Here is a 22,801-nt window from a genome sequence, read left to right as displayed (position 1 = left end):
TTGGGTATAAACATGACAAAGGCTAAAAAGATGACAGAGTTTGAACGTGGCAGAATTGTCGAGCTGCAAAAGCAACGTCTCTCTCAACGTACCGTCGCTGGTGAGATTGGGTGTAGTAAAACTGCTGTTGTAAATTTCTCACAATACTCTGAGGGATACTGAAAGAGAATTTCAAGTGGTTGGCATAAGAAAATGTCGCCGGCATCGAGCAGGAGGATTCGACGGGTTGTCCGGCAAAACACCAGCCGATCGTCGAACCAGATTAAAGCCCTTACGGACGCATAATGCAGCTCAAGAACAATAAGACGGCATCTACGAGAGAAAGGCTTTAGAAACCGTAAATGTCTTCAAAGGCCACGCCTCCTTCCACACCACGAAACAGCTCGGTTAAACTTTGCTGAGAAGCACCAAACATGGGACGTAGAAAAGCGGAAGAAGGTTTTGTTCTCTAATGAGAAAAAAATTAACCTGGATGGTTCAGATGACTTCCAATGTTACTAGCACGATAAGAATATCCCACCTGAGACATTTTCTACACGACACAGTGGAGGTGGTTCCATCATGATCTGGGGTGCTTTCTCCTTCCATAGAACAATGGAGCTTCAGGTTAGACAGGGGCGTCAAACAACAGCTTGCTACATTGGCATGTTGGAGAGAGCATTCTTATTAACTGAAGGCCCTCGCTTATGTGGAAATGACTGGATCTTTCAGCAGGACAACGCTGCAATCCACGATGTCCGCAGGACAAAAGACTTTTCATGGCGAATAACGTGATTCTTTTGTACCATCCAGCGTGTTCGCCCCAACTAAACCCCATTGAAAATGTTTGGGGGTGGATGGCAAGGGAAGTCTACAGAAATGGACATCAATTCCAAACAATGCATGATCTTCGTGAAGCCATCTTCACCACTTGGAATAACATTCCGGCCAGCCTTCTGCAAACGCTTATATCGACCATGCCAAAGCGAATGTTTGAAGTTATTCGCAATGACAGCCGTGCAATTCACAACTGAGATCTCTTGTTGGGCATTTCCTACCCTGTTCAGGACTTCTTTTTGGTATGGTCTTAAACTTTTGACCAGCTAGTATTTAAGCTAATTTCATAGTGTTTACATTTTCCCTATTAAATGCTAAAAACGTTTTTTTAATTTTATTTTCCCTTTTCTTATTTTCATCTTTTGAAACTCTACTCAAACAAGTGGTTGAGTCTAACAACGCAAAATGCATATTTTTTCTTTATGTTCATTGGGTTTAAGATTTTGGCCAGCAGTGTATATATATATATATATCACAATCTTCCGTGTATGGTATCAAGACATTTTTCCTTTATATAATATAGTTATATATACATATTTAATAGGTTGTGTCTGAAACTTACAGTGAACTTCTATGTTCCATCCTTTTTCAATGCCACTTCCAGGAATCTTTGTATTTTCAGCTCTGCATGACAGGTATTTCCCATTATCCTCTACAGATGGCAAGAACTTAAATATACTTGTAGTTGTGTCACCTTCTGTTATTATGCTGCTACCAGATGTCACTAACTGTTCTGATCCTTTCCACCAAGTGATTGTGGCTGGTGGCCGTGAACCTCGTGTCACACACGTTAATTTGACTTCTTTATTGGCTGACATTGGGCGGTGAGAAGGTGTAATATTTATTTCAATTGGTTTTACTATAAAAGAATAAATAGTTAATAAAACTTACTAAAAATAAGTCACTCAAAAGAGATCTGAAAAATATAATGAATGTACAAATAAAGAATAATAAAATAAAACAGAAACAATATGAAATGGTATTATTGCTGGGCATTAAACATTTTATCCTAAAATATAAATTATGTCTGATTTAAAACATAACTTTAGATCTTTACCATAAACATTAGGCCATGTTTAGGTTTAAAACTTTATATTGTTAACATAAAATACTACTCATGATAGGAATCTAGACTTTATATTCCCCAACGTGAAAATATTTGGCATTATGACTCCACATTCTGAATTTAAAAATATTGTCAGGTTGAATATAAAGACATTATATACTCAATATAAAAGTGTTTTCAGGTTGGAGGTAAAGACTTTATGTACTCAATATAAACGTGTTATCAGTTTGGAGGTAAAGACTTTATGTACTCAATATAAAAGTGTTATCAGGTTGAAGGTAAAGACTTTATGTACTCAGTATAAAAGTGTTATCAGGTTGGAGGTGAAGACATTATATAGTCAACATGAGAACGTTATCAGGTTGGAGATAAAGACAATATACTCAAGTTAAAATTACCGTCAGACTAATTATTATGATTTTATATCCTCAACAGTGTTATAGTGTTAGTTTGGATTATAAGACTTTGCGTCAAGATTTAAAATGATGTCAGTTTGGGCATTAAAGCTTAATAGCTTCAATGTAAAAATATGATAAGGACGATTCATAGGATTCCACTTTCAAATTGAAAATGAAGTCAATGCTGATGTTAAGAATTTTTATAGTAACAATGAAACATAATAGTACAATAAATTGAAGTTCATTCTGTACTTCAACAACAAATTCTCAGTTCACAAAGAAATCTAGACGTCTGCCTTTGTACTTGCAATACTCAACACTAAGTTATTTGAAAACTATAAGAAAGTAAAACACATGAACATAAAAGAAGGTAATTTATAAATACGATTTTTAGCCATCGACTAGTAGATTTTTATAACTCCCCGAAAAGTTGAATTTGCTTTGAAATATGTGAAGAATTTTAATATACGAATTCCTTATGTTTTCGGATACCAGATACTTTACTAAAGTTTGTTGAGTAACTCTTACATGAAGTGGAGTGTCACATATAAAGCCATCATTTTTTGTGCGCCTCATGTCTACTCCAAGCACTAGAAACGAGCGTTGCTCACAGAAGAATACTTCTAAACGTGTTTGAAAAGGCAGTTTCTGTACACTTGTGTCTTCTATAATGAACTCTTATGTACGACTTCATTCTAGTTCTAAGCCATGCTGTAGTGTGAATCAATACTATACAGCATGAATATATGATATGTGCTTTGTCAAAAAGTAGGCCCAAGTTGTAGGCATGTTCTAAGAAAAGGAAAATATCTTCATATAAAATTACAAATTCATAGAAAAAAGAAAGAAAGAAATGATAGGTATTATTAAAGAATTTTATTCAGTAGTGAGTTTTATTTTACAATTGGCAATTTCCTTGAATTACGATAAACAATATGTTATAGGTCTTGAGGACAAACAGAGATAATAAAAATTACGAAAGGACATCAACTTTTATGTATAATAGCTTCCTCGTTACAAATTTCTGAGACATTGGTTTAATTTTACTAAAACAAGACGGTAATTTTAGGAAACAAACTTTCAATTCAGTGGCATATTCGTACATTTAATGATTGTTTCGTGAGAAATAGTAATATGTACACATTTTCGTACTCGAGTGTTCTAGATACAAAGAGTTAACCCTTTTTTATATTTGTTTACAGTTCTAAGTGCCTCTATGAACATTAAATACTCAGCAGCAAACTACAATTTGAGAAAACTTATTATTGCTGCACTTAATGTTTCACGTACAAAACTACCTCAGATTTTTTCTTATAATACCCCTCAGAAATTGTAACCAAAATCATAGAAAAAGTGTTTCTCCACTAATAATCCTAAAAGTTCTTGTAGCCTAGTGTTGGGATAGAAAACTAACAAACCAAATAAGTGGTTTGAAATGATGGATTGTTTCTCTGGTATCTAAATCTATCTTACACCATTACTACGTACTTAGAGCATTTGACTAATTATTATGAAAACTGTATATAAGCTATCATTATTTTTCTTCTTCGTTTCGCTGTCGTAATTGTTTGTACAGAATATCTTTTTATATCATTAACAACTTAATGTTCTCTATAAAATGTGAAAAAAATCAGATTGCTAGTAAAGTCATAAATCAAAAACAAAAGCTAATCTACTTAATGCAGATCAAGCTGTATATCTCTATGAACGTAAAGATTGGTCGGTAATATTTGAAAGTGACATCATGGTAAGTTTTTATCATTATAAATTACAGTAAAACTTCAAGGGGACAACTCTAACCTCATACTTACAATTAAGTTTTAGGGTAATCGTTGTCGAAGAAGGAATGGTTATATTGTTGTTTGATGCCTGGCACGTTAAAACAACTCGAAAATCATCTCTCTCCAGTTCTGGAATAATAATTTTGTTTTGAACCATCTCATCTGAACCGAAAGTATAGTTATCATCCAAAAGAGTATAATCTCGCCACCAGGTTAAAGAAGGGCGAGGTTTTCCTAAAGAAAGAAAAAAGTGGGAAGAAAAAAGCACGAGTTGTTGATATTAATTAATAGATTTCTGTGCTTTTTAGCAAGTTATTTACAAGATTGTAACCTTCAAGAGCTAAATTAATGTAGATTTTGTGGTCTTGATCTTATCAATGAAAGCATAACTAAAACTTTTTTCAAATTAAAACTAATTATTGAGTTGGTTCTTAATAAAGTAATCAAAATAATGCTGTTATGAAGGTAGCAGGAAAAGCTGGCTTGTACATTTTAAGATTCATAAAGAAAAAAAATTATGACCTTTGCTTTGATAATATTTTAATTCTGAAGACAGACACGAGGTGATACGATCCATTTATGTCGAAATTGCTCCCACATGTTATATTATTTGTTAGCCCTTATCGAAAGACTGTTATAGCTCATTGCAATTATAAACATAGAGATAAGATTTTGTTTTCGAAATGTCTACCGTGATATAAGTTGCTGTATGACGTATCATTTGTCTTGTGAGTGTGTACTGTTTACCATACTTAGATTTTAAGATTAAATTTCAGGCTAAAGTATCCTGGTGTATGGTTTTTAATAGAAACGAAAATAGTTTTGTGCCTTTTAGTGCGCTTCACACACTTTTCTGTTGTAAATGTTTGAAAATTGATTGTAAATAGTAAAAAATTAACTACAAAATATATAATATTATTATAGATTTATCCTTCCTTATTGCGATCTAATCTAATCAATATCGTTAGCAGATTGTTCTATTTCTGTAAAATGTTTTAATGTAAAATTATATTATTTGTCCCATTTGACAAAGCTAATTAGTTCTTTCCTTTGTGCACTAACGTGTTAGGATAAAATAGTTTATTTTTCTCTTACTGTACAATCTCAGAGTAAAATTAGCAAGTTAAACAAAGGTAAGTGATGGACAATAAACGTAGACATGTGTATATAATAGAACAAATAAAACGAATCGACACGTGTATGTTGTATAAGGCTGTCTTCAGTAGGATCACTTGTGCTTTATCTCAGTCCATTATTGCTAATTTAACTTTAAACAACCATTTGTTTCCTTAATTCAACTCACAAACTTTATTTCTACCTCAAAAACGTTAAGTCTTTGAAGAGTAAAACAATGAACAATAATTACAGTTAAGGAAAAAAACATTAAAAAGGCATCATGATTATTAGGTCAGAAGTCGCCTACTCTGGATGACCTACTGGTCTGAACCTTTCAATCAAAATATTTCCTTATTCGTCTAACAGTTTTAATAAATCAGTATCATTTTATTTAATAGTAAACATAACGTAAGAGGTAAAATTATAAGTTATCAGTGACCAGTTTCCGAAATTAAATAGAAGATTGGCATTAAAACAAACAAACAAAACGGAATGTCATATTTTGGCTATTCTAAGTGTATTAAAGACACCTGTACTCTCTAATATTTGGGAATAAAAAAGCATAAATGTTATAAATCACATTAAAAAAACTCGGCAGTAATAATTAACGTATCTTTGGAGTGCATTAGAGTTTTACCGCGTTTTTAATGCAATTCACCAATTTGATTGATCCCCTATTTTTAATACCATAACGCTTTTTGTTTTCTTTCAGAATTTCACGGTGAACAACGTAAAGGGCTTTCTACACATAATGTATGTTATTATGAACTGTTACACTAGAGGAGAGGAAACAAGTCAACAGCACCTGCTGGCAGCATTTGGATTACTTGTGATATTGAACAGGGGGATTTAACCGTCACTATTATTACGCACAAACACCTGCAACATGAAAATGCTGTTATATCATGGACGGAGTGAATCATCAGATTTTTATCATGACACAAAAAAGTGCATTTTTTTAGTGATTTTTGGGAAGAGTGATGTTTACACATTATCTTCATTAATGATTAATTACTTGTTTCTAATTAATGCAAATTAAAACTTGTTTATCATCATGAAGAATTCTAAAAGAGTTAATGCAAGCTTTGCTATAATAATTAAGTTTTCCCTAAAGCAATAAACTGGTAACGAGAGTAGTTTAAACAAGTAATCAGGATTTATCGACTTCAATATAATACTCTTATTTTATGGTGAGTGAACTTACGTAAAAAAACAAGAATACAAATCCTTTTAAAAGTGGCTCAAGTTCACTCATTCGTTAATTTTATAAAAAAATATAAAAGCTTGTTCGAAGTCAATAATTTCCTTTATGTGAATATTATAGCAATTTTTAAACTTATATCTCAAAATCAGTACGTTAATCAATACGTTCAACTGTTATATAATTATAAAGTATAAAAACAAGTGTTAAAATATTATAGCTATCATAATACAATAATTCCATTTTATATATTTTGGGGAAAAATGACAGAAAAATTGTCTTGTTTCTCTCTATAAATGTGATTAGAATATTTTACGATTTTTATTTTTTATTTCTCACTTATCAAAAGAGCTTGAAGATTAGCCTAATATGTAGTATTTTTTACGTACATGTCAACACCCAAAATTTTGAGTTTATATTTTATATGATGAGTTAAAACGCGCAATAGCAAAAGTTAGCAATTAATATAATGTTATGAATAATTTATTATTGCTCAGAGTCAGTCGTCATATTTAGCTACAAACACAAAGTGTTAGCAAAGAGTTTTTCAAATTTATAACACTAAATTATTAACGCACTAATGTGAATATTTCTAAGTTGTTTGTATCATGCTTAAATGTTGATAAAACTACATTATTTGCAATGCCAGTACGATTTATTGTTTTAAAAGTCAGTAAATTTGTATAATTTAATATTTCTATTTGAAGAATTCTCAGTACTGTTTACAGCTGAAAGTTTTTCACTTAACGGTGACGTATAGACTGAATAAACTACAAGGTCAGAGATTCATACAGTTCATCGGTAGCATTCTCTAATTTAAACTTCTAACTACAAGAGGGAAAGCCAGGTAGCAGCACATTCAATCACGAAGGTCTTGTCCAGCTCTTTGAACCGAATAATGACTTTACTGTTATAACGCGCTCGCAGCTGAAAGTATGAATCTTATTTAGTAGATTCACGTCTCAAACCTCGGACTCATATCAACAACTTGACATACCTACCAATTCTGTAAAATAGACATAAAAGTAATGTATTACAATATTTAGAGCCAGCTGTCTATAAAATATTACAAAAAATGTAATTTTATTAGGTTTATTTTTGTAACTTTTGATAAACACTGCCACTTTGAAAGTTAATTCTAAGAAAACGCATACACATAAAACAGATGAGTATACTTAACGATAAAAACATCTTGTCAAGACATTTTAACGAATATGATTCAACTTGGCATTAAAAATGATCTTCCAGTGTTTGTTTAAACAACTCCTGTTATAACAACAATAACATATTTTTACGTCTTGAAAACTCCCCTGATATCACGAAAATAACTTATTTTAACATCTGTAAAACTCATATTGAGGTTAACGTGACGTAATGATCAGTGTTTTGGACTCGTAGTCGAAAGTTTGTGGATTCAAGACTTCTCCGCGCCATGCACCATGTACCTTGCAAAGACACTTTGTAACAATTGGTTAATTTATCAAACTGTAGGTAAACTTTCTATAGCCAGACATCTCACCCACCTGTACCACAGATAACCGCAGAGAAAAGGACTAGTTTACTTACAATTGCTGTTTTAATAAAAATATTCAAATGTTTAGGAAACTCCTGGTGCAATAATAGCGTGATTTAATGTCTCTGACGCCGAAACAATATTATTTAGTGTCTAAAGATCACGAAATTGAATGAAAAATTTGCATGCGTAGAAACAATCCTAATTTAATAACAACAAGTTTGTGTATTTCAGCTTTCTCTTTCATCGGAAATACAAAACTTGATTCTTCCGCTACGAAGATACGAAGTTCTGTAATTGTTGTCTCTAAAAATATTAACACTACCTTTAGTGTATGCTTTTACTGGGAGGGAACGAAAGAATAATCACTTTTATGACCAGGTTTTTCATCGTTCCTGAAACCACTAAATTAAAGTACGAACAAAATGTTGATACTTTAATTAAAATCAACACAAAAAAATTGTGGTGAAAATGAAATCGGTTAATAACACCTGCAATAACAACACACTCAAACAAAGTTATTTTATGATCTATAGTAGTGATATAATAGTATTGAGCATTTATAAGCAGAAAACAGCTTTACGTTATGGAAGCTCAAGCTATTCTAACTTCTTCCAAAACACGCAGTTGAAAACGTGAGAGTTCTGCGCCAAACGCCTGTAATCTCTTGAAAGACTGATTGGATTCTGTAAGAAGACATGGCTTGCTTTGATAAGGAGAAGGTAAATATACTTTCTTTGACTATAATGCAAGATACTTGCTTTTTTTTTGTATCAGCCAATCGACGTCTACTTACCTCCGGTGACGCTGCATGTCAGCGTCAAAGATTGTCCTTCATTGAACGGTCCAACCAAACCCTTCAGCTGTTTCCCGTTTTTATTCACGATAATTGGTTCTTTGGGAGGAACTGTGGTAATAAAACGTGCTCTCTGGATGAATAAAATTGCCATCAATTCACAATACATTACATGTTATTATGTATAAAGTGTAATTGGTTACGATTTATTTATAAGGAAATGTGAAGAAACAAATAATAGGAATCTATAATTTATTTTATAGTAATTCTATATAATTTTATAGTATTCTTAGTTTGTTTTCATTAGATTGAAAATATAATCTGATCGCTTACACTCAAGTAATTTACTTTAAAAATACATACGGTCACGATATTTGAAATGCAATCTGACAGATTATAATGTAGCATTGAAAAAAAAACGCATTCGTTCTGTTGAAATACGATCTAACACAATACTTTCCATAAGACAAATTCGTTGAGACACAGCATGATAAGTAACATTTTAGGGTTACCTTAAGAAAAGAAATACATAACATGTCCTACTCGTGAATAATTAAAATAAAAGTATATTAAGTTGCTTTTAAAAGCATTGTTTTCTATGAGCAAGAAAGCACTTTCTGAACAATTTTAGGAATTTTTTCATACATACTAAATAAAATCGAATGGCTCAAAACATTTAAGTTACTTAGCGTGAGATTAATAATAGTTGCTTGATAGTTTACCATAAAAATAGCATAAAATAGCTTTTTATAGTGTTGAATTTCAGTACTTTATATGGATTTAAAATCAATGGTAGTTAATGTGTTTATATAATTAGCGTTTCATGGAAAAAGGTTTAAATAATATTCATACAATTAGGTTGTTATTAATTAACATGTAAAAATTAATATCTTTAGGGAATTAATTAACTAATATTAATAATAATTACAAAGAATAATGTAGTAAAATTGAGTTTCTATACCACAATTTTCTCTTCTTATACGTTTATGCTTATGTTACTGCTCTTAAAAGTTATATAAGATATTAATTATATTTAAATCTGGTGTTAGAAACATTAGAAGAGAAAAACTGTGGTATGAAAAGAAATAGCTTTATAAATGCATTAATATGTGTAATTATTATTAATAGAGGTCAAGTATTTGTTTCGCAAATAAAAATGGATGGACAATTGCTTATTTAATGAGGGCAATGTTGCTATTATTCATTATATCAACACAATTCTACAACGCTGGTTTATGTGCGCTCTTTCCACCGCTATAAATAAACTCCACATTTACTAACAGCTGACCCACCGGGGGACTTGTTTAATTAAAGAGATTTTACTTTTAAGCTAGATGAAAATTATGCATTTTTTTCCATAGAGGAAAATACTTAAAAGAAAAATTAACAGTGACTTCATTAATAAACGCAATTATTCACAAGAGCCTTCAGTAGAAATTACAGACAATATTTTCAACAGATAATTGATATTAACATGTTTTAAATTTGTTATTTGGTTAGCAATTATAAATATTTGCACTTCATTTGGCCTGGCATGGCCAAGTTGGTTAAGGCGTTCGACTCGTAATCTGAGGGTCACGTATTCGAATCCCCGTCGCACCAAACATGCTCGCTCTTTCAGCCGTGTGGGCGTTATAATGTGACGATCAATCCCACTATTTGTTGGTAAAAGAGTAGCCCAAGGGTTGACTGTGGGTGATGATGACTAGCTGCCTTCCCTCTGGTTTTACACCACTAAATTAGGGTCGGCTAAGGCAGATAGCTTTCGTATAGCTTTGTGCGAAATTCAAAACAAAAAAACAAAACATGCACTTCATTTAGATTACTAAATTCTTCGACTTAGTATTAAAATTTAAAAAATGAAAACATATATGTTGCTTATAAGGGAGAAACTATTAATTGCATTTTAATTTTAAAAAATCTGCATAAATATTGTCTTAAGTGCTATAACAAATTAATAATGTTTAGTGTTTGATTAAAGCAAAGTAATACCGATAACTTTCAACGTGATGACCGTGTTGACAGTCCGGGCCTTGTGGAAGTCCACCCTGCACCTGTATTCTCCTGCGTCTCCTTCTCGTACTGGATCCAGCTGGAGAAACGCTGGCCTGTTGATCATGTTAAAGTAAGCGCGATTCTCTAGCTGAGGACCGGAGGACTGGTGGGCTTGGTCAACATTACCCTTCCGAGCGTCCAGTGTATAGATAGGCTGAGCGGAGTCATCTTTGTACCACAGGATGAGAGCCGCGGAGTCATCAGCGGAAGGGGAGGAGATGTCACATGGAAGAGCCACTTTGCCTCGGACGACTGCTGTATACAATATAGAAGCTGTAAAAAAAATAGTACTTTTTAAACGTTTCATAAAATACACATGTCACGGAAATTTTTGTGATATCGCGAACATAGTTAAAAGCTAGAAATTATAGTGAAAATGACTTAATGTGAAATATAATATAAATTGGTTTAGTTTGTTTTGAATTTCGCGCAAAGCTACTCGAGGGCTATCTGCGCTAGCCGTCCTTAATTTAGCAGTGTAAGACTAGAGGGAAAACAGCTAGTCAGCATCACCAACCGACAACTTTGGGGCTACTCTTTTACCAACGAATAGTGGGATTGATCAACATATTATAACACCTTCATGACTAAAAGGACGAGCATGTTTGGTGTAATAGGGATTGAACCCGTGGCCCTCAGATCACGAGTCGAGTGCCTTACTCACCTGGCCATGCCAGGCCCATAATATAATTAGAACATCTATTTTCAGTTGATAAGTTGTGTAGACTTTCTGTAACTTTAAAATACTTCTTTTAAATTACGAGGGCTGTTCAAAAATACGCGGACTGTTTGAATTGCGTGGCTCCAGTTGATTCCAGGGGAATCCGCTTGGTTTCGCTAGGTTTGCACAGATCAGCTGATTACGACGCCATTTCCCGATTGCAGATATCTTCATTTGTGTATTAGCTACGCGGTTTTAAGTGAAGTGCGATTTTTTCGTTTGGCGGATTTCAGAATGAATGACCTGAAGGAGCAACGACTTGCTGTGAAATTTTGTGTTAAACTTGGAAAATCTGCGACTGAAACTTTTGCTATGCTTAACACGGCTTACAGTGATGTTGCTCTGAAGCGTACGGCATGTTTTAAGTGGCATGAACGTTTTAAGGATGGTCGACAGTCCATTGAAGATGATGAGCGTCCTGGACGTCCTTCCACGTCAACTGACAACCCACACGTGGTGCGGGCAAATCGACGTCTGACTGTCAGGGAGCTTGCTGAAGAGTGTGGGATATCAGTTGGATCTTGTTACGAGATTTTGACCGAAAAATTGAAGATGCACCGCGTTGCTGCGAAATTTGTGAGTTTTTGGCCAAACATTCGATCACTGTTCTTCTCCCCCCCCTACTCACCTGACCTTGCTCCTTGCGATTTTTTCTTGTTCCCCAAACTCAAAAGGCCCTTGAAAGGAAGAAGATTTGAGACGATTCCCGAGATTAAGGCAAATGCGACGAAGGAGCTGGAGGACATTACAAAAGAAGCATACCAGGACTGTTTCAACAAGTGGAAACACCGTTGGGATAAGTGTGTGCGTTGGGGAGGAGAGTACTTTGAAGGGGTCCCAGACCTGTAACTTCTAAATAAAGTACATTTTGTTTTATGACGTCAGTACGCGTATTTTTTGAACAGACCTCGTATCTTTGTACATTCGTTCAGTTAGAGTCACTACTTAATTATTATACAATTTAAAGTCTTATGATTAAACATACACACGAGTGTATGTAGTAAAATATAAGAAAACTCTTTTAAAACATTTCCTAATTTTATTCATAATAAATATATCTTGATTTTCAAATATATTGTCGAAACCACAAAATAAACGCTTTAACTCAGGGTGCAAGAAAGCATTACAATTAGAAAATGATCACTGTTTTCTCCTTCGCTGGTTATAATCCTCGTCACACCAAACATGCTCGCCTTTTCAGCCGTGGGGGTGCTAAAATGTTATGATCAATTCCATCATTTGTTGGTTAAAGAGTATGCCAAGAGTTGGCGGTGATGACTAACTGCCATCCCTTTAGTCTTAAACTGCTAAATTAGGGACAGCTTGAGCAGATAGCTCTTGTGTAGATTTGCGCGAAAGTAAAGAAAAACAAACCAAATAAAAACAATCTTTTCCTTCAGTGAACAACACATAACGTCCCCCGCGAGTACAGCGGTATGTCTCCGGCTATATAACTCTAAAATCAGGGGTTCGATTCCCCTCTGCTGGCCCAGCAGATAGCCCGATGTAGCTTTGATGTAAGAAAACACGCAACAGCTAAAGTTAACAACTTTCAAACCCAAAATTCAATGTCATTTTCAAGACAAGATTTTTACGTAATACTAACATAAATTATAAATAGGTAAAAGTACTATTCATAATTTTTGTCAGGTAAATTATGTTATTATATTAGAATTGAAATACAGAAAAAAGAACAATTTTGTCACAGAAAAAGGTAAAAATCTTTATTATAGGTTACATTCTTAAAATACTTTTCACATTAATATTTTATACAATTAGTAATGAGCAGAAATTCAGACTATACGAAATGATCTTAGATCCTTGAATCCTTTTTAATGTTTTATGTGGATAGGTCATAGTCAATACTTCCTGAGATGGAATTACTCTGTCTACATTGGTATATCAAATCTTAAATTGTGGGAAAGCACCTGGAAAGAAGATTTTTCGTTCAAAAGAATTTATCATTATCAAACCCAGTCATATAAAGTAGTCTCAATAGTAATAAAAAGGATTCCCTGTTGAAGATTAACCATTGTTGTATTAACTTAAAAACTTATAAAAATGTTGCAAATTAATTTACTTCAATTTTTAGGCTTATTTTTATTTATAATGCTTTTTTTCATCGCTATTTTTTATATATTCTTCATGCATTATTTATAGAATATTATTTATTTTCTATTAATGTTTTTTTTGTAGAAGCTATGATAGTTTTTAATTGAATATCTTTAATGGTGGCCCGGCATGGCCAGGTGGTTAAAGCACCTCGACTCGTAATCCAAGCGTCGAGGGTTCGAATCCCCGTTACACGAAACATGCTCGCCCTTTCAGCCGTGTGGGCTTTATAATGTGTCGGGCAATCCCACTATTGGTTGGTAAAAGAGTAGTCCAAGAATTGCCGCTGGGTGGTGCTGACTAGCTGCCTTCTAAAGGCCTCTTGTCTTACACTGCTAAACTAGGGACGGCTAGCGCAGATAACCCTCGAGTAGTTTTGCGCGACATTCAAAACAAACGAAAGCATAACGTATATAGTCTTATCTGCTCTTGATGTTTAATTTTGGAAACATGAAACTCTCAGATAGAGGTTAAAACTAATAGAAATTGTAGTTATGGCTTCTTCAGTTGCTCCTCCCACTTAGTTAAATTTTCTTCTTTGTAGCATTTTAGTTGCACTTGTTATGTATTATAATTTATTTCGGATTATTTCCCGATTTATTATGTTACGTATTACGATTTCAAATAGCGTGAAATTTTAATTTAGGACTTAATCAAATATCGATATATATCAAATTTATAATATTTGAAAACGAGATGAATACACATTTTTCTTAACACAAATATATTTTATTATACAAGCAACAATACAATATATAAAAACAGTTTTTACAAAAAACGATTTATATATAAAAGATTTATAAACTTGAAAACAATACTTAGTCTTATCTCGTCTGGAAAAGAATATTTTATCGACGGTTCACGATGAGAGAATTAATTCTGTGTTGATACACAGGTACACTTAACTTGAGAAAAAGATAGCTAGATTCTTCGCATGTGAGTTTTATCCTGACGAAAACATTTAAGTCGTCATAGAAATACTAACGTCTGAAATTAATTCATTGAAGTTAAACGGTTCCCAATATTCAAATTCTATAAACGTTTCTAGTAAAATATCTGTAGTTTTCAGATTAATAAGCGCTTATCACAGTAATAGCTTCCGAATTTTATAGTATACTAACTGTAGCAAACCAATAATATTAAACTGTCTCTCGGCGCATCGATTTATAAACTCATAGAATAATCTTCTCGAAAGTTCAGTTTGCAGTAATATGTGGAGATACGTTAATGCTTTCAAGAAACATGTATTGTTTATTTCTACAGTCGAGAATCTTCTAACATAGAGAACAGGCGAGATTTTCGCAATATACATTTGACAAAATAAGTTACAAGAATTTCTAAATATATATTAAAGTGAAACAAATATTGATATTGAGATAGATATATAACAGTAAATCCGTTACATATTTTAGTTTTATTTGTCGAATTTCTAAGTGGCGGTCTTTGCTCTTGGTCCTATTATCTGCACAAGCGATTTAAAATCTTGTCCAAAATCAATTGTTCTAAAGATTCTTTCCTTCAGATGCTAAAATAAGCTTATCTGTTCTTTCTTGTATATATATATGTTTGCGTGTATTTGTGTAGTATTAGAAATAATTATGACAAAATACAGTGCATCAGTGTTCTGTTAAAACTTGAAGAACTACATTGTGACTGGCTGCATCTGATCGATTAATAAAGGCTACACCACTGTAATACATATAAAGGTACAAGCAGTTATACTATTTCCTTATATGACGTGAGAATGTACTCACGGATACTAAGACAGAAATTGCACGTGACAAACGTCTAGAAATCAAAGTTCTGACGGTGAAACTTCCTCCGTGCAACAGATCAAGGCGGAATTTAATGTTTCGATAGAAGCCGAATGGAAACTCCGGGAGGTTATGTGACTCTAGAATTGTCGATAATGGAAATTCTCGAGATAGAATATTTAGCTCTTCAAAGGTGATGTTGGACAATTCAGGGCATGTTCGTTATGTAACACACAAGAACCCATTATGTATCTGCACCAATTAACTTATTTTTATGCACAAGTGTAAATGTCACCACCATAACATAGGATGTATCCCTATTTGTAATTCACTGTTTCGTAAAGATAACCAAGCTAAGTACGTGAAATAAAAATACTACTTCAAACAGTTTGATGTATAAGGCTGCAGGAAGGTTCTGTTCGCAGATTAATTCATATTGTTTGGCAACAATCAATGATATTGTTCGACAGAAGAAATGAGAATATTATCACGTCCAACATAAAATATCTACAATGAAACATGCTGGATCATTACTTCTCTGTGTGTATCACCTGAGTATTTTTGTTTGCTTGTGTTTTCTTATAGCAAAGCCACAGCAGACTATCTGCTGAGCCCACTGTGGGGAGAATACGAAACGTTGATTTCACGTTGTAAATCCGTAGATTTACCACTGTACTAGCGGGCGGTTTGAGTATTTCTATAATTATTTATAATAATGTAATCTTAATTGCATAACGTCAAATGTATATTTTAATACGTCGTGCAGAAATTAAATCTAACAAAACATAAAAGGTGCTAGTTAAAAACTTCAAGAACTCACGAACATTCACAACAAAGATAAATAAAATTGCAACATTGGGGGACGTATTAAACAGATATTGAAAATTTTACAAAAGATACGCGTAATATAATTTTGTACAGGTTAACTATTTCTTACTTTCATTTTTGGCCAGGTGGATAAGGCACTCGACTCCTAATTTGAGGGTCGCGGGTTCGAATCCCTGTCACACCAAACATGCTCGCCCTTTCAGCCATGGAGGCGTAATAATGTAACGGTCAATCCCACTATTCGTTGGTAAAAGAGTAGCTCAAGAGTTGGCGGTAAACGGTGATGACTAGCTGCCTTCCCTCTAGTATTGCACTGCTAAATTAGGGATGGCTAACGCAAATAGCCCTTGTGTAGCTTTGCGCGAAATTCAAAACAAACCTTAATTTTTACACTTCTTTTAAAACCATTTAATTCATTTAGTTATTTTATGTCACTGCAAGAGAAAGTAACAGAGTGCGTAATTGATATTTTAATGCAAACACACGTATATATAGCAGTAAATGTGTTTACCACGCTCTGTATCTCTTTAAAAATCATGTATCTGTATATGTAGATATATATATATGTATAAATGCATTTTTTTTAAAGCACGTTACATAAAAATTGCTCATTTTTGAACATCGGTCCGTCAGTCTTCATATGTGGTGAACAGTTAATGTGAGAATAACACTTATTAAAAATTTAAATATTTCTTTTTGTGAGGAAATTTCACGACAAAAAGCCAAAAAAAAGGACTTTTTTCAAATAAATAATTGAAAGAAATGTTTCGAATTTAGTAACATGAACTGAATAAAATCCTCGCGGCTGCTTTATGAACCTTCGCTTTATTTGTGCTGGAAATCAGTATGTTGCAATCATTCTTTCCGCTTAAAAACAAACATTTCAACTTTCCTTATTGAAATAACATATAGAATGACAAAATACGGTTGTAAATGGCCTATATACAATCATATTACATATACGATCTGATCCAAGGAATTGAAATGACTACACATTTTATATTTGTTCATTACTGTTCTTAATAATACTACAGTTGATCTATTTTAATTCATATCTGCTAGTTTTATTATCATCGAATTTGAAAAGTTATTTTTACTCTATTTTGACTGTACAAATTTAACATGGGAAACAAATGTATTTTAATGTGTCACATACAGCATATGCTTTACAAATAATCTTTTCTAGTGCAATGTGTTACATCACGTGTTTATTATTAATCCGAAATTTTTAACTAAGGCCCGGCATGGCCAGGTGGGTTAAGGCGTTAGAATCTAACACTTGCCAGCAGAACGAAGTTATTAGAAATCACTTATCACTGTCAAACGTTTTAATTTTCATCATTCGGTTTCTGTCTCCAACGTATAGCCCGACATGGCTCGGTGGGTTAAGGCATGCAACTTGTAATTTGAGGGTCGTGGGTTCGAATTCCTGTCGCACCAAACATGTTCGCCCTTTCAGCCGTGGGAACGTTATAATGTGATGGTCAATTCCGTTATTCGTTGGTAAAAGAGTAGCCCAACAGTTGGCGATGAGTGGTGATGACTAGCTGCCTTCCCTCTTGTCTTATACTCCTTAATTAGGAACAGCTAGCGCAGATAGCCCTTGAATAGCTTTGCGCGAATTTCAAACAAACAAACAATTTGTATTTCTAAAACTTTTATTAAAATAAAGTATAGAACAACATTTCAACCTTCTTGGGTCATCTTCAGGTTAACCTGAAGGCTAACTTTATTTTAATAAAAGTTTTATTACCCATACCAGCCATATCAAGATACATTGATAATAACGCTTGTAAGAAGTAACGTTTCTGAGTAATACACAGTTCATTGAAGCTTGGTTAAACAGCTTTCACAATAATAATCACCCCACACACGATTGCTAATCCATATATATGAAAGCTTAAAACATCAAAAACCGGTTTTCGATACCTGTGGTGGCACAGATAGACCTTTGTGTAGCTTTCCGCTTTAATAAGAAAGCAAGCAAATCTCATAACCAGTTTGTAAAATCCGTAGCTAATTATATTTGTAAAATCTTAACATTTCAACGATAATTAATAATAAAATAACTTTCACGGAAATTGTAATTATCAAGATAAATATAATACTTTGATTACGGAAAAAAAATCGATACTTTTTCAATTGTAAAATCAAAAATGAAACTCAAAATATACGTTTAGTGGTTACAAAAATCGTTGTTTCTTATGCACTTATTAGGTCCTTTATACAGTTAAGGCCCTCAGGTACATCTGAGCTCTTTGTTAGTTTTTTTGAGTAGGATTGTACCTTTAACTTATGAAAGTTATAAAGAGATTAATGTTGTTACATATGTATATGTAACTAACGCAATGTTTGCACGACAAAATTTAAATCTAGAATTTTTTTCTCTATTTGAAATTTTAATTAAAGTTTTAAAAAATGAACCTCTCAATAATTCATTTTCTTTGCGTATCCCAGTCAATGATTAAATACTGTATAATTGGAACGGAAGAGAACATACAAGATTAGAATCAGTTTGGTTTCCAAATACTTAGTTCTCGGCAACTTTACCGTTCGTGGTATGATAGCGAGATGAATTGGATACGCTTACTAGGATAAATAATACATATATACACAGTCTGTCTCTCAAACAACTAATTATGTTTGAAGGTTATAGTGAAGCTCGCCAAGTGATTTGTGACATTCTGCCTATAAGTACTGGACTCTGGTTCTTGTCTACATAAAGAAGAGAATTATTAGATACTCTAGAGTCTCGCCTGATGTAAAAGGACCAAAGCTGTTACGTTCCACGACACGTTGAAGTCAAATTGTTTTGCACGAAGTGGAACGTATTTCCGTTAATGAAATAGTCTATTTCAAACAAGAAGCCCAGTTCGTGGTTTTCTTATTAAAAAGTATATCAGATTAGTCAACTAATAAATACGATTATGACTTTGTTTGTTTGTATGTTTTAATGCAAAGTGACACAGCGGACAATATGTGCTCTGTCCGCGTTTGAGAGTCGAAATATTTATTTCATAAACATACGGCAGCCATGAACAACCTTATATTTCGATTGATATTCCCCTGTAGTCTTTGCTAAATTAGGGACGACTAGCACAGATAGCCTTCGTGTAGCTTTGCGCGAAATTCAAAAAACAAAGCAAATCGATTGATATTTGATATATACATACAATACACACATACACTCACTCTTGTATATAAATACGAAACTAAAATTTGTGAAAACTGACAGAGTAAATTGTTTCGAAGAAAATAAAGCTGACCTGAAAAGCCACGCATAAGGGATGAGTGAATTGGTGAAGTATCTGATAAGATAAATGATAATTTTATTGCTATAAAACAATTTACACTTTTGTTTACAGGCTCACACTTTAAAGATGTTACGAGCCAGGAAAAATAAATTATTTTTTAGTAATTTAAAGTTGTACAAACATCTTCGGTAGCTATCGATCCATAAAGGTCATCAGGTGATTATAAAATATTGCACACAAACACTGTACATGCTTGTGTACTAAAACAATTTTAATTTTGTAGTATAATTTCTGACTTATATCAATAGAATAATGATTGGTATTTAAACTATAAAACATTCTTAAAGAGATACTTGTTAACCAGCTACATTATTATACGAAAAGTTAGAATCATTTTTTATTTCCAGACTTATATTTATAGATACCTTTATTGTTTTGCTAAGAAGAAGAATAACGCCGTATGTTTTGTTCTGATGAGATCTTCGATGACATTAAATTATCTATAAGGTGTGATAAAGGATTTTAGATCCATCTTGCTTGTGTTATCTTAAAATTCTAATGAAAGATTATATCCGTCAGATGGCAGCAGTGCAACCCATTCTCAGCAGATCAAATATACGAGATAAAACGAAATGCCTGCTCACTGTGAGACTTTCTACATTAGATCAAAAAGGGGAATTCACGGATTCGCTAAAACATTTAGCGAATTCCGATAAAACATGTTTCTATATACGTGACTTTTTCGGAGAGATACTTAACTGAATCGGAAACAATGTATGCAGTATATTGTTTTAACTAGTTGGTTGGTTGGTTGATTGATTGTTCTAGAGCAAAGGCAAATCGAGCTATGTGTTGTGTCCACCTCGGGGAATCGAGCCCCGGATTTTAGCATTTTAAGTAAATAAATTTACTTCTGTCACACAGGGGTCTGGTTTAATTAATACATCTTTATAATCTTATAGTGACTAGACTATGAGCGACACGAATGAGTTAACATTTTCACGTGAGAACACTTAACCAGCTGTAACTGACAAGAAAGTGTAGTTATTACATTACATGCTAAAATACAAACAAACAAAACAAAACAAAACAACACAAGAATCATATATCGATTCTTGTACAGCGGTAAGTCTACGGATTCACAACGTTAAAATCAGGTTTCGATTCCCCTCAGTGGACCCAGCAGATAACTTGATGTGGCTTCGCTGTAAAAAAAAACACACACATCGCGATAATTTAACACCAGTGAACTTTTTCAAAGTATCACATGTCCAGTATCTCACCGTTATATCAGATATTTTAAAGTCTCCATTGTAGAACAATTCTTTCTTTTTTTTCTGCAGCTAAGATGCAATTTTACTTCGTCAGTTTTTGTTATTATAAAGAAGGTTAATTATTAATAACACATTCAGTTTATTTAGTCACAAAGAGAAGCTTTTCAATGAACTTATACTTTGTTTTATTTTTTAGGGGTAAAAGAGATAAAGTTGTTACTTTAAATAGAATATATCAACGTAGTACAACAGCTGGTTATGAATCTAATCCCTGAACTCATTTACTTATAATGAACATAACACAACAAAGAAGGTAATGGTGAACATTCTGTTCATATAATTGAATGTCGAGTTCACAGTTTGTCGTCTAATTGTGAAGAATATTTTTATTAACTCTGAAAAGTTTAACTTATAAACATTAGAAATAGCATATTATGTATTATGAGGAATTGGTTGCTATTAGGTAGTAACTCCAATCTATAAGTGATAATATAAAATAAAGTTAAAATTCAAATAGTGCTTCTAAAGGGATAATAATAGTTGTTTTTTTTAGACACATAAAAATTAGATTATTTTAAAACCAACTACACGAAGAATAAAACAATGACGAATTTTAATTTACCCTAATTCTTAAGTCACTAAAGTTGTACAAAAAAACCATTGCAAAACATAATCAGTTTCAATCGTTTAACAAAGCCTATGTCGTTTTTCCCATTGCATAAGAATAGATTATTTTTGTTAGATATTTTGATGAGATTCTAGTGAAGTTAAGTATTAAAACTATCTTTAAACGATCCAAATGAACAGAAAACATGTTTTTTTGTTGTTGGTTTTTTTCTAGTATAATAAGTGACAATGTGACCATAATGAACGTCCCACAGGTAACGCAACACAACAAGATTTGCCGCCTGTTGTTCTTCTCTCATTGTTCCTCAATACATAAATATCACAAACGTCTCTAAGCTACTAAACAGGATACCGTAAACTCTAAAGGCTTTGAAAGCGGATCATTTCTACAGTAATTTAGAGACTCAATAGTAGCTCAAATGATCTTTTTCTGATCAAGATTTATCTTACATTTTCTCAGTTAAGACAGAAAATGTATTTCGAACTGTTTTTTGTCCATCATTAGCTCTAAATTACACACAATAAGCTGATACAGAATTTATGCTCAGCAGCACCTAGATAATGTGGCATTTTAAAGCCATATCTTTTGCATTTTGATATAAAATTCACTTCACTAACATATATAGAACCTTATAAAGAATGTTTAGACTCCTTAAAATGAATAAAATCGAAAAATAAATCACTTATAACGAGCTATATATATATTTGAGGAGATCATTTAAAATATATGAATATGGAAAGATGATTTAATCATGTGGAAAAATATAATAATTTTGAGTTATGAAGATGATACCTTTTAAGGTATATTTTACAGGTTAGAAAACGATAACTGTTAAGGCAGAGCTGATACAACAAAAGACAGATACATATATCAATTGCTTTTGTTATTTTGAATTTCGAGCAAAGCTACACGAGGGTTATCTGCGCCAGCCGTTCCTAATTTAGCAGTGTTAGACTAGAGGGAAGGCAGATAGTCATCACCACCCCCCGCCAACTCTTGGGCTACTATTTTACTAAGGAATAGTGATATTGACCGTCACATTATAACGCATCCATGGCTGAAAGATCAAGCATGTTTGGTGCCACCGGGATTCGAATCCGCGACCCTCGTATTACGAGTCGAACGCTTTAACCCACGTGCCCGCCCAACTGCTTTTAACGTGTGGCTCATACATGATTGTTCTTACATTCATAGTATTGAAACTAATATAGATCATTTAAGAGTGTTTACCTGCTCGGTATGATAGAAATAACAAGACACCAATTGATCCTGATATCTGCATATGAAATTACAGTTGTTTTTCATTTCATAAACCAAAATATTTATTAGAAAAAGATAGCCATTGACTATTTATTAAGATATTAATAAAAACTGTAAGAATTTGCTCTTTACATCAAGCAACAGACACTGAATAACTCTCCATATGAACAATTGTTTAGCGTGTGCTTCCGTACCAGACGGTTTTGTAATATTTGAGGCTCATTTAAT

General features: G+C 33.0%; 1 protein-coding gene across 2 annotated transcripts in view; it reads right to left on the bottom strand.

The window, feature by feature from the left end:
• The window catches only part of LOC143233080 (protein turtle-like), a 261,770-nt gene that overhangs the window by 15,335 nt on the left and 223,634 nt on the right, over window positions 1–22,801 (bottom strand). For both annotated transcript variants that reach the window (XM_076468965.1, XM_076468964.1), the window contains exons 2-5: window positions 10,680–11,015; window positions 8,688–8,798; window positions 4,092–4,295; window positions 1,379–1,675 (exon numbers count right to left, since the gene is read on the bottom strand). In XM_076468965.1, coding sequence (XP_076325080.1) covers window positions 1,379–1,675; window positions 4,092–4,295; window positions 8,688–8,798; window positions 10,680–11,015 — 948 coding nt within the window. The remainder of the gene's footprint in view (window positions 1–1,378; window positions 1,676–4,091; window positions 4,296–8,687; window positions 8,799–10,679; window positions 11,016–22,801) is intronic.

This window comes from Tachypleus tridentatus, chromosome 12 (assembly GCF_004210375.1).
Source record: "Tachypleus tridentatus isolate NWPU-2018 chromosome 12, ASM421037v1, whole genome shotgun sequence".
Taxonomy (NCBI): Eukaryota; Metazoa; Arthropoda; class Merostomata; order Xiphosura; family Limulidae; genus Tachypleus; species Tachypleus tridentatus.
This window is presented reverse-complemented; position numbering and strand designations above follow the sequence as displayed.